Here is a 13,258-nt window from a genome sequence, read left to right as displayed (position 1 = left end):
ACTTCAGCAGAACTTGCATGGATTCTAGGATGAGAAATTCACCAAGTCCAGTACTGCATTGATGCCCCAGAACAAGTATTTAGCTAGTGGTGCATGAATTGACACAGCCTCTAATTTAGGAAAACCCTTACCTCTAAGTTGTTGGCGTCTGAAGCGTATTTATTCCATGCTTGCCCTGTTCTACGCTTTTGTGTAGGAACCTGCCCAGGCCACTGCCTCGGGCAGGATGGGCCCTTTGTCTGGAACAGTAGAGCTGTCACTGTGTGCAAGTCCACTCAGTTTATTCTGTAGAAAGCAAGGACTGGGCATTGAAAGAACAGATTAAAACCTCAGGTGATACAGTCCCATTTATGGAAAACTAGCCACTTGCCAAGGCAGTTTTATGAGCAGTGGGGAAAAGACTGCTGAGGTGAAAGAAGCTGGGTCAAAAAGAATAGGAAGACCCACAGCTTCAAGGCTTAAGCTCTTCTGCACCAGTCCCCAGGCATTACAGGTTAGATGCAAGAGGAAATAAGGGTATCCCCAGTGCAAAATGTACGCGCAGAGAGATCTTTGCCAGCAGCGGCTGCACCAGGTCTTTGCAGGAAAGAAGTATCATCGCCGAGAGGTCTAATGTCAATGGAAACAGAAGGGATAAAGAAGCTAGCTCTGCTTCAGGATCTGTGTGTCAGAGATCCAGGCGTGGACTGTCAAGAAAGACTGACAGACTGCTTTGGTAGTAACTCTCCACAGACTTGCTAGTGAAAAGTCTGGTCATTAGCTCATACAAACCAAACCAAACCAAAAATCCTTGCCTGTAAATTCAGGTTATTTCAACTACTCTTGTGTTTAGCTAAAGGACTATTGTCTTAGAAGCATGAATACTAACTAACTAGCCTTCTACAGTAAGTCCTCTTTTCCTGTTAGGCATGCTTTTTTAGAAAGATGGGGCATTCATGCCTGTGTTAGCCATATACAGTCCCATCATTCTGGCTGTCTCTCTGAGAGCCCAATAAATAGCCATAACAATGAAGATCTACACAAGAGGCAGCACATACAGGAAAATGCTGACAAATCAGGATTTTACCTTATTCATACTGAAAGTTGAACCATTTACCTGGAATGAAGACAGCATGGACAGATAGTCTGTCCAAGTACCAATCAGATACTGAAAAACCTTCTTGTGTATTTATTTTGCTTCAGACTGCTCCTTGCCAAATTATTTGGTCTCTTCCTGCTCATCTACTATGCAGGAATACACCGGCAATCCACAGGATTTACAGAATTTAAACTTGTACACAAGTCAACAGCAGGTACTAGACAAAGAACAGCGTTCCATGGGTTAAGGCCCTGCAATGTGAGGTCCTGGGCCAAAGAAAACACCAGTGGTATGCAGCTCTATAATTAGGCGTATATATGCAGGATTTAAGTTGGCGATTAGTTATCCCTTTTGCCCAAGCATTCAAATCTAAGGCAAGGGACTCAGGAAAAAGCGTTTCAAAGCTGGGGTAGGTAGGGTGGGGACAAACAGGAGCAACAGATACAGGAATGGACTGGAACCAGTTTAAGATGAATTCAGATAGAAGCCTCCTGGAACCATGAAATACCTGACTGAGCTTACTCAAGCACCCGTTTCCACTGGGGGTGAGACCTCAAGCCTTGTTTTTCAGGGAAGCAATCCTGTTAGAGGCAGGAGAGGTCTCTCAGCAGAGAGCATAGGTGCAGGAGCTCACAAGCTCTCTTTTCCCTCTTACACTGAAATGATCCAATTCAAAAACTTGAGAACCAATCCTGCACAGCTGCTACCAGGCTTCTGTGGTGCTGTATTTTTCTCACCTCCACTTAAGTTGTGTCCTCTTTAGAACAGTGCACAGGGAAGGCCCACAGTCTTATGAGAGCTAAAGTTTCTGATCCCTCTGCCGTTAAGGAACCAGTGATGCAGAATCAAGACGTGAAGGCCCATCTGGAGCAGCCTGTTGGCCTCTACTTTCCACCAATGCTGTTTCCTTTAGGGATTAGAAAAGTTGAACCCTTTACTATCAGGCCCAGTCCATAAGCTCCAGCACTCAGGCAAAAAGGTTTCATCCTTACCCCAAACATTTCTGGGATGTTTTCATTAAAACCTAGAGCCTCCTCGAACAGTTGCCACCAGAGCTATTCCATAGTTTGTGCAGCTGCACCCAACAGCTTGCTGCCATAAATAAGGCAACAAGGCATCCCAGCTGCTCAGTTGTTTCTGTTCAATCAGTTCTGGTACTAGGTAAGTTACACACACTCTGCTTCAAGATGTATAAGGACCTCTGTGACACACTAACAGCTACCAGTATGATTATCATTATCAGCATAACTCAACATACAGACTCGAGGAACTACAGGAAGACAAATTCGGACAGGTTTAGACTTCCTTGAGTTTTTCAGGCAATTACTGCAGACCTGTGCCAGAATCTTAATGAGATCAGCACAATTCTCTGTCCTAACTTAGGGCTGCCAATCTAGGAAAGTCCACTGGTGGGGATTTATGTGGCAAGGTTTCAGAGAATCATAGAATGAGTTGGATTGGAAGGGACCTTAAAGATCACCTAGTTCCAACCCCTCTGCATTGGCAGGGACACCTTCCACTAGACCAGGTTTCCAGATGTTGAGGTTGCTTCTGCAAAAAGCCCACTCTGAATTGCCCACATTTTTCAAATAATTCACTCTGAAGACTGATGCTGTCAGAGGATCAATTGACAAAGCCCCACGCAGATAAAACTAGCTGAAAACTGTTACTCTGCAGTGTGGTATATTCTGCCGATAGGAAAAGTCTGAAGGTGAAGTAACTTGGACACCTTGTTACCTTGTCAGAAAACTGTTCAGACTACAACCATTTAAGAGGAAGAATATCAAGAAAGATTGAAGCCTGACTAACAGGCTAATGCAGAGGTACCCATTCTTTTGTCTGTACTCCTACCAGATCCACGCTGCACCTGAAGACATGTACAACTTTTTCCAGTTTGCTGAGAAAGCATGACATGAAATTTGAAAATCAGAATACACCATTAAATGGGAGTTGGTGTTTGCACAGACATCACGTAAGAGGGAACAGGGAGGGGATGGTGAGAGGCCACCAATAAATTCAGGGAAGGATCCAACACAACCAGTGTTCTCAGGGACCAACGGTCTGCCAGTTTCTCCAAAGGGAGGCTGTCACAGTGCAACTTTGTGCTCCTCTGGTCACACATGTCATCCTTTTAGTCACCGATAGCTTCAGGCTTGTACAGTCACCTAGAAGGCTAACTATAGGGATGGTGAACCTCCCCCCTGCCCCAAACTTGCCCCAAGAGAGGAACACCACAACATCTAACACCATGTAGCACACCCACTGATTATCCCCATAACCTTCTCATCCTCTTCTGAGTTACAGCTTTCCAAGTCAGAATCCCCCACTGCTGAATAAACCATTTTAAACACAAAACAAAGCAGACTATATCCACTTATGCCAAGCCTAACATGCTACTGACCTGCCTGTTAAATGTGAACCCAGGGAAAAAAGCCCTTCCTCATTCAGGTTTTTTTTTTCTTTTCTATTTAGGATTATAGTTTGTCAGCTATTCCTAATCAATTTGTGTTTAGCTCACGCTATAGCATTTTCATTACAATGTTGTACAACACCTGATCTTAGATTCACAGAACGGTTTGGGTTGGAACAGACCTGAAAGATCATCTAGTTCCCTCCCAACCTTCCACTAGACCAGGTTGCTCAAAGCCCCATCCAACCTGGCCTTGAACACTGCCAGGGATGGGGCATCCAGAACCTCTCTGGGCAACCTGGTCCAGTGTATTACCACCTTCATCATAAAAATTTCTTCCTTATGTCCAATCTAACCCCACCCTCCTTCAGTTTAAAACTATTGCCCCTTGTTCTGTCACTACAGGCCTTGGTAAAAAGTCTGTCCCTATCTTTCTTATAAGCCCCCTATTAAGTATAGAAAGGCCACAATAAGGTCTCCCTGCAGCCTTCTCTTCTCCAGGCTGAACAACCCCAACTCTCTCAGCCTTTCTCCATAGCAGAGGTGTTCCAGCCCTCGGACCATTTCCGTGTCCCTCCTCTGGACCCGCTCCACAGGTCCGTGTCTGTCTCATGCTGGGGACCCCAGAGCTGGACGCAGTGCTCCAGGGGGGTCTCACCAGAGCGGAGAGAGGGGCAGAATCGCCTCCCTCGACCTGCTGGCCACGCTGCTCTGGATGCAGCCCGGGATATGGTTGGCTTTCTGCACTGTGAGTGCCCATTGCCGGCTCACGTCCAGCTTTTCATCCACTGGTACCAAGTCCTTCTCTGCAAGGCTGCTCTCAATCCATTCGTCCCACAGCCTGCGCTGATAGTAGGGATTGCCCCAACCCATGTGCAGGACCTTGCACTTGGCCTTGTTGAACTTCATGAGGTTCACGTGGGCCCACTCTTCAAGCCCGTCAAGGTCCCTCTGGACAGCATCCCTTCCCTCTAGTGTATCAACTGCACCACTCAGCTTGGTGCGATCTGCAAACTTGCTGAGGGTGCACTCAATCCCCCCATGTCATTAATAAAAATATTTGTACAGTATCAGTCCCAGTATGGACCCCTGAGGGACACCACTCATTACTGATCTCCATTTTGACATGGGGCTGTTGACTGCAACTCTTTGGATGTGGCCATCCAGCCAATTCCTTAGCAATCTAATAGTTCATCCATCGAACCCGTACCTCTCCAATTCAGTTACAAGGATGTTGTGGAGGACTGTGTCAAAGGCCACACAGAAGTCAAGATAGGTGATATTTTGTCAGACATTTGACCTGTCAAGACATTTATGACATCACTTTTTAAAAATATCATCTTGTCAGCCAAGACCGACTGCACAAAAACTTGTTGAGTAACACTTAGGCTGTCATTCTTTAATCTATGCTCTCCCCTTGCATCAATTTTATCCACTTTGGTTTTCTAAACCATCAACACCACAAGGAAACTTACAGTGCAGTCTTCATACTCCTAAATCCAGCAAACAGAACAGGAGCAAATAGCATAAAATGAAAGCTAGACAGACCAACTAAGACATGGGAGAGGTACTTTGGTGTTCTTCAGTAGGAATAATAAAACCCTGGAACAATTAAAAACAGTGAATTTTCTCCTGCATCACAAACAAAAGCAGCAAAGACGCTGTGCTGCACTGCAAAACCGGGGCCACTGTGAGCTACCAGTACGCTGTGGCTGCGAGAGGTGTCAGTGGGATCACAGGTGGCATGGGATGATGCATTTCCAGCACAGATAAGAAAGGATGAGTGCCACTTATACAATATATTCAGCAGGTCTAATCAACTACTTTCAAGAAAAGGAAATTCAAGTTAACAAATGCAAAGAAGCCCTGCTAGGGCAGATGACCAGGGAAAGAGCAAGCGGATCCCAAAAGACTTCAGCTATCAAAACACAAGTTGAAAACAACAGGCTTTCTATTAACTTGGAATGGGTGTAAAAACAGGGAAGAAGAAAGGTTATTTAAGCTAACAGTCAATATTAGTACAAAAAGAAGGAAACAGATTAATCATAAAGTTAAACTGTAAATACAAATTTCTAAGCTACAATAGAAGAGTTGAGTGTTTGAAAAAAATACAAAAATTTAATTTTAAGAACATCTCCAAGCTTAGAAGCAACCCACAGCTGCAGGCTTAACTCAGAATTCCCTACTGAAGTTCCTTTGAGATCTTTCTTCCTTTATTTGAATTTCTAAACTAAAATGATTATTTTCTTCAGATCTGTGCTGTGTACCAGTTATGCGTAACAAGCAATACAGTAGCCCCTTACATACTTAAAATATTTAAAATAATTAACATGAGCTAATGTTGTTCCTACTCATTAGCTAGACAGAAAGATTACTAAAATAAATGCATTTAAGCTTTGTAAATATTACTAAAGCTTTGAGTCCTCAACAAAAAAACCCCCAAACTTTCCTTTCAGGCAAAGGCATGTGTTCTGTATCACCGTCCACAGTACAAGGGCTAGATGTTTATTTCATAAATGCACTTTAGGTCCTACAGATCAACACTACTCGCACTCTCAACCCAGCTGTGATGCCTGCAGCCTGACTTGCTATTCATATTTTAGCACATTAAGGAAGGATCAGTAAGGGTAACTCTGACCCATCAATAAAATTGTGAGGTCCAAACTATGGTATCAGGACAAACACGATGTGAACACTCTAAAAAGGCCCAGGTGGTTCAATTCTGGGCTCTGACTCACGTCTGGGCTCCTGAGTCCAAGCTCAACATGCAGATCCTCAGTAGGAAGGCTCCCTCCCAGCACCACCCAAGCTATCCTTGTTAATGCAGGAGCACTCAAGGGTGCTGCTGAAATACCTTATGAAGAGACTCCCTCCTCCATTCCAACCATTTACGGCCCATCTCTGAAGAAAACTGCTATTCCAGCCCCTAAAGGTGCAGTGGGATCTTGACCTGAGTGTTCCTGAAGTGACCACAGTGTAAGGCAGGAGCACAAGCAGCAACCCTTCTTCAGGCTCTGGCCCCATTCTTCTAGGCGGATGAGGCCAGACCCATGTCAGACTCAGCTGACGAGATGTCAGCCCCTTTAACACACACACACAGATGCACACTAGCTTTCTTTGCGCTTTTATCCAAACTACAAGTACATCACAGAGATCTGTGCCCACCCTGGAGCGTTCTTTACACATGGCTAAAAAAACCCAGACAGGCAGAGGGGGCAGGGGTGAAGTCTTTCAAGTAGAGTTCATGCTGACAGGTCACTGTTATCAAATCTCTCCTGGTCATACACCTCTGCTACCACCTTTCTTCCTGCAAACCAGCGCCCATTCAGAGCCTGAATGGCTTTGTGAGTCTCTGAGGCCATGGAGAACTCCACAAAGATCTTGACAATGATCTCAGCATCCTCCTCTTCTCCTTGCTTCTCCTGGTAGATGATGACCCTGTTTACAGCCCCAAATTTGCCACACTCTTCTGTCACTTCTCCCTCTAGGTCGTCATCAATGTCCTTTGGATCCACCATGTTGCGAAGCACCATCACAGTGGACTGCGGAGAGAAGGGACAAGTGAATTAATACACCTAAGAGACATTGAGATTAAATCTGCAAAGCCACATCAGACTACACAGCATGCCTGAGCACAACTAGATATTCTAGTGCTATGCCATTACAAGCATATTCCATGAAACCAATAATGTCCCAGGTTCTCTGGGATAAATAAGTAAATTTTCTTCCCAGGCATCCAAAGCATGAACAAATCTCATTCACTGCCAGCTATGTTGTGGCTGGCCTCAGTCAGGAAAGCTCTGTGCCACCTCTCGGGCTTTTCTTAGACACATCTTTGAAGCACAAGTCACCTGGAGACATCTATAATTTTTCTTGTGCTGTTGCCATCCAGTTATTTTTTGCTTTGTTATCTTCAACACCACTGTTGTGGTTTTGTTGTTTTTTTTTTTTTTTTAATTTTTCCTCATCTCTAAATAAAGTAGAAGGATTAACTAGGTCTTTCATACCTCTGACAACTGATGGTTGACCAGTTACTTTCATTACAGGGGATAATGACACATGAGCCAGTCAGAGCACCTGCGACATACCTCTCCTATGTATCCCCCCATCAAGCCCTTTTGTGACTGAGCACCTCTCTGTATCACAGAATGGTTGAGGTTGGAAGGGACCTCTGGAGGTCACCTGGTCCAAGTTCCCCTGCTCAAGCCGCCTAGAGTTGCCCAGGACCATGTCCAGATGACTTCTGAGTATCTCCAAGGATAGAGACTCCAGAACCTCTCTGGTTTTGTGCATTACACCCAGCTCTACCACATCCCTTCCTCCCAGCTCTGGCCCACCCAACATCATAGGCTAGCAGACTTGGCATTTCAGCCTCAGGATAATTTTAAAATACTTGTTCCAGTTCTTATTCACATGTTTGTATAACTGCCTTTAAGACCCTATTAAAAGAGCAGCAAAAACAGAAGGGTACTTACAGGTTGAGAAAGGTAAGCAGCTTTGCGAATGGTGTAGTTTAAGACTTTTTCAACACTGCTAAACTTTTTTCAAGCAAGCATACCAAATGAATTGGATTCTTTGGGAAAGGTACTTGTGACAGAGGAAAATTGGCTGCTAAGTCAGAAGCTCAAAGATGTACTTAAAATTACATACCCTTTGAAAGTAAAGGAGAACACTCACTAGCTAACTCATTTGTGTCCTCCCTTATGAAATGCACATCGCTATTATCCCTATTTAGCAAACAAATTGTCGATTCAGTGTCAAAGCTCAGGAAATCTGCGTGTCAGATAGGAAACTCAATCAAAGCTCTGGTAATGCCCAAACAAGAAGCCTGATGAAATTATCAATACAGCCCCTTCCAAAAAAAAAAAAAAAATCTATCAATCTAGTGTTCTGTTTAACGTTCTGACTTTTTCTATCATTCATTCTTGTCCTCTTTCTCACTATAACTTTTGTGAAATTTTGTTTTATAAACACCTGAGTTTCATCCTACAGTAAAAGGTTGTGGGGAAAAGGTGGACTCAATAGTTTGGAACAGATTGCCCCTGACTATGTGCCAGCCTCACTTCTTTAATTATAAGCCAAAAGGCCATCATAGTTTGCTTTAATGATGCTAAGTAAACACACAGTTTAATCAAAGACACCTCCTAGCCGAGCCTCTTCTGGCCTAGTGATGGGTCTGAACCCTCAGAGAAACTCTGAGAAGATCCTAAAGGCAGAGTAAGAACCATCACAAGCAGCAGACAAGCAGGTAGCCTTTGTAGTCCCCCACGAGCTCTGTGGGGTACCTACAACGCGTGCTGCAGGAAGCCTGTACCACATACAAAACTGCATAGCTATACCACATTAAGACAGATCTACACATAGTAGTCTCATTTGCTGACAACTGGAACCAGCTCAGGGCAGTCACACTGCACTCACCTCCTGTTTACGAAGCAATTTCTGCATCACCATATGACGGGCGCTGCTGCCAGATATACTCATGTGTTCCTGTTCACTCAGCATCTCTGGCCTCTCTGACTCCTGGAATACCTCCTCTTCTTCCTTCTCCTTTTTCACCTCCATCAGGCCCAATGCTGGGGGACTAGCCAGGATAGGATTCACAACTCCCACTTGCGGAATAGTGACAGGAATGGGAGGTCGGGCAGGGGTTACACCTGTAAGAGTACAAACTCTGTAGCATAAAGAAAAGAACCGACATTCTGCAACATTTGGGCACACACCAGCCAGTGATAAAGAGGACCACAGAATCTAGATGGTTTTATTTGCTCTGCACCAACAACGACCAAGGAGACATAAGCAGCAGCCTAGTCAGCATACAGGACATAAGCACTCAATACATGCATCATATACTTGCCCAGAAGGGAGACAGAGTGCAGGATTTTGCATGGAGTAACAATTATCCAGATTTTCACTCAAGAGTGCCATGCACTCCTGCTGTGAAGTTCATGTCCCTGTCGTATCTACTACATACCAAAATAAATTCCTGCTATGCTGCACAAAAAAAAAAAAAAAAAAAAAAAATTCTTGACAAAGCAGGGTAGGGAAGAAGATTTCAGCTTCAAATTCTCCTTAGTTGTGACCCCAGCTATAGGAAACCATGCTTTGTAACAGGTACACAAGTGACAAAATGAAGAGTAAACATACCTGTAATGACTCCTGGTGCTTGTGCTGCCATTACAGCCTGTGGCAACGCCCCTAACGGCTGGGCCAGAGTCAGTGCTGGAGATACCAACCCAGGGGTTGCCAATGTGCCAAGAACCGCAGCTCCTGCCACAGCTTCCTGCAAGACAAAAAAAACCAAACCAAAAACCCCAAGTGTTAATTCTGCATCAAGAAGTCATACTACGGCTGCATTCAGCTGAGGCTCAGCTTTTTTCACACCTAAGAAATAATAGATACATAGATTCTGAGGATGACAGCTCTCCAGTGCTACTGTAAAAGAAATAAGTATGCCACCCAGCCCACCAGAGAGATGTAGAAACTACGAGACACCAAGCTTTGGAAGAAAAATGTTCTCTTGCAACTCAAATTTCACCCACCCTCTCAAGCTGCTAGGTCGGTTACTGAATGAAAGACACCAAGGGATTCAATACATGGTTTGAAAGATGCAGGCAATTCCAGAGCAAGAGGAATCTTTACTTGTTTCCACCTTGTACACAAATAAAGCTTTTTACTGATGCCAAGGAATGTGATCCATTTAAAAAGATTGATGGGAGCTCCCATCCCACCCTCTCTGATGACAGCACCAGGACCCTGCGACCACGTGACAAACCAGGTGAGGGAACTCTTACAGCTTAAGTTTTTCCTAAGGGATCTGGCAGAAGGTTAATCCTTGTCTGATTCAAGGAATGCTGTAGTCAAAAACACTACTGCAAGCACAAGGGACAGGGCAAGGGAGAGCACAATACTGCTATTTTCAAAAGCTGCACACTTCTGGATCAGTTTAAACCAAAAATCTTATCTCTCTAGTCTTCATCCTTTAGATGCAGACAGCAACACAGCACTGAAATTGGCCTTCATGATCATAGCAACTGCAAACAATTACCACATTAGTAAATTTCTCAATGAGACAATCATATAACTAACTTTTGCCACTACCATTTTTACTGGTAAGACCCTACTGAACTTTACTGATTTCGATAACTGGAAACTTTCTTCAAACTTCCAGCCTCAATAACTGAAACATTTTATAACCACTTCCTCTTGTTTGTGTTGTCAGCACCTCTTCTCCCATCCCGTTACCTACCTGCCTCCATAGATTGTACTTGAGCAAAAATGTGATGCACCTTTCAGCATTTTTCTATTTATACTAAGCCAAACTGTTCTAGTTTCTTCCCACATATCAGGTTTTCCAATCCTCCCAATAATTTAAGTACTTCTCTATACCTTCTATAATCCAAATAAACATCCTGACTCTAGATGACCAGAATTCAAACATTTGAGATGAACACCTAGTTAAATGATAAAACACTTCCATAAAACTACTGAAAATAACACACCTAAAATACACCCTAGGATCTGGGTTTTTGTTGTTGTTGCTTTCCAGGCTATTATTCTCATGATTTAGTTACACAGATCCTTCTCTTCCTTGTTTTCATGGGGCTCCTATAAGCCCTGACACCATGGAGCAAAAAATTCTGAGGTTTCGTTCCTTAAATGCAGTATCTTGTACTCTACTACTACAGGCTGCATATATTTCTTAGTCCAATCTGCTGCGATATTTCAATTCTACTCTACATTAATAATGCATCTCATCTCTGTGTTGCCAACTAATTCCATTAGAGCTCTTCTCCTAATGCCTAGAATAACGCCACTAATATTTTTACCGGAGATGAAGTGAGACCTATCTGTAAGTAATTTCACCAGCAGAGTGAAGGGTCAGCAATTTCTAGCACAGCTCATTTCCACCTCTTCTTCTCACTTGCCTACACATCTCAAAATTCATTGTAATAGTGTTGGTCTTGTCTAATAGCTTTTCGTAGGGGTTTCCACCAACTCCTGAATTGTTGATAGGATATGCATTAGTTTCTTTTTCCTAACAAAGTATAAAAGTAGTCTTATCAAAGAAAGTTATGTTCATCTAGCAGGGGTATTTCCCTAAAACACCCAAACATTTTGCATTATCTGTTTCTTTTGAAAATGTTATCCTTCCTTCAAAGCTTGTGTCATGGTTTAACCCCAGCCAGCAACTAAGCACCACACAGACGCTCACCCACTCCCCCCACACCCAGTGGGATGGGGGAGAGAATCGCAAGGAAAAAGGTAAAACTCGTGGGTTGAGATAAGAACAGTTTAATAGGACAAAGGAAGAAACTAATAATAATAATAACAACAATAATAATAAAATGGCAATAATAATAAAAGGATTGGAATATACAAAACAAGTGATGCACAACGCAATTGCTCACCACTCGCTGACCGATGCCCAGTTAGTTCCCAAGCAGCGATCTGCCCCCGCCCCAGGCCAACTCCCCCCAGTTTATATACTGGGCATGACATCACATGGTGTGGAATACCCCTTTGGCCAGTTTGGGTCAGCTGCCCTGGCTGTGTTCCCTCCCAACTTCTTGTGCCCCTCCAGCCTTCTTGCTGGCTGGGCATGAGAAGCTGAAAAATCCTTGACTTAGTACAAACACTACTCAGCAACAACTGAAAACATCGGTGTGTTATCCACATTCTTCTCATACTGAATCCAAGACATAACACTATACCAGCTACTAGAAAGAAAATTAACTCTATGCCAGCCAAAACCAGGACAGCTTGTTTTCAATCTTCCCCTACCACTGGGGTGAGAACAAAGTCTGCAGGTACCAGTTTTCCATGCTACCTTAAATGAAAGTATCATGTTTGCTATGCTTCAACCATACGGCAATAGCCCTGACATGACAGACTTATAAAAAAACCTCCAAACTACTAAGTGTACATCTGCACATGATAAACTCTGAGCTCTGCACCACCTAGGGTGCAGTAATCCCATGTGCATCATTAGCCAGTCTGCCTTATGCTTCTAATGAAGGGGAAAAATACTTATGTAAGCATTCAGTGCTGTAACAAGACCATCATAATTTTTGACTACACTGGTCATTAGCTACCCCCACTTTTTACTTAAATGGCTAAAGAAACTTTTCCTAATAGATTTCATTCCTTAACTTCTTTTGCAAGACTGACTTTTTTACTGTCATTGTCAAGATATTAACTATCTCTGCTACTCAATACCTCTCTCTCTTCATAGTTTCATTTGAGTGCGGAGACACTTCCTCCTTCCTTGGCAGGCATGCTAATTCCAGACTAAAGTTGCAGTTCTGACTGCAGATCCAAAGTTATATCTCTGACTTAAGTTTCTCTCTCATGTCCATGATTTCTTTAGCTCCACCAAGTTTACTGATTAGCTTGCGTTTAAAAAAAACAAAACCTGTGAAATTAAAGCTCTTACAGACCATGACTACATATGCTCTTATTTAAAATAAGCTGTTCCATACAAGAACTACGCTAGGAGCAAAAATAAGAGATATTGCCTTCTGTAACTGTTCTTACCCTTTTCCCTAGTCATCTACAACTACCCACATGGCAAATCAGACACGTTACCTACATCCGTACCATGTCTAAATAAAGGCAACAAGACTGCCAAGTATCTCTGAGGTCTTTCAGAACCTTTTTTCTATATATGGAATTTTACATTTTCCTCACAGTAACAAATCCTGCAGTATTTTGCAGAAAGAAAAAGTTAAGATTTATCCATGCCTGTAACAGATCTCTACCATTTCACTTAT

The 13,258-nt window shown here is 43.3% G+C and overlaps 1 protein-coding gene across 7 annotated transcripts in view; it reads right to left on the bottom strand.

The window, feature by feature from the left end:
• Positions 1-6,596: 6,596 nt before the first annotated feature.
• The window catches only part of PUF60 (poly(U) binding splicing factor 60), a 33,635-nt gene continuing 26,973 nt past the window's right edge, over positions 6,597-13,258 (bottom strand). For all 7 annotated transcript variants that reach the window (XM_052787979.1, XM_052787981.1, XM_052787977.1 and 4 more), the window contains 3 exons: positions 9,633-9,768; positions 8,907-9,142; positions 6,597-7,030 (listed from right to left, as the gene is read on the bottom strand). In XM_052787979.1, the coding sequence (XP_052643939.1) occupies positions 6,731-7,030; positions 8,907-9,142; positions 9,633-9,768 (672 nt within the window). In that variant the 3' untranslated portion in view covers positions 6,597-6,730. The remainder of the gene's footprint in view (positions 7,031-8,906; positions 9,143-9,632; positions 9,769-13,258) is intronic.

Source organism: Harpia harpyja, chromosome 5 (assembly GCF_026419915.1).
Source record: "Harpia harpyja isolate bHarHar1 chromosome 5, bHarHar1 primary haplotype, whole genome shotgun sequence".
In the NCBI taxonomy this organism is placed as follows: Eukaryota; Metazoa; Chordata; class Aves; order Accipitriformes; family Accipitridae; genus Harpia; species Harpia harpyja.
Note: the sequence above shows the minus strand (reverse complement) of the source record. Positions and strands in the feature narration are given on the sequence as shown.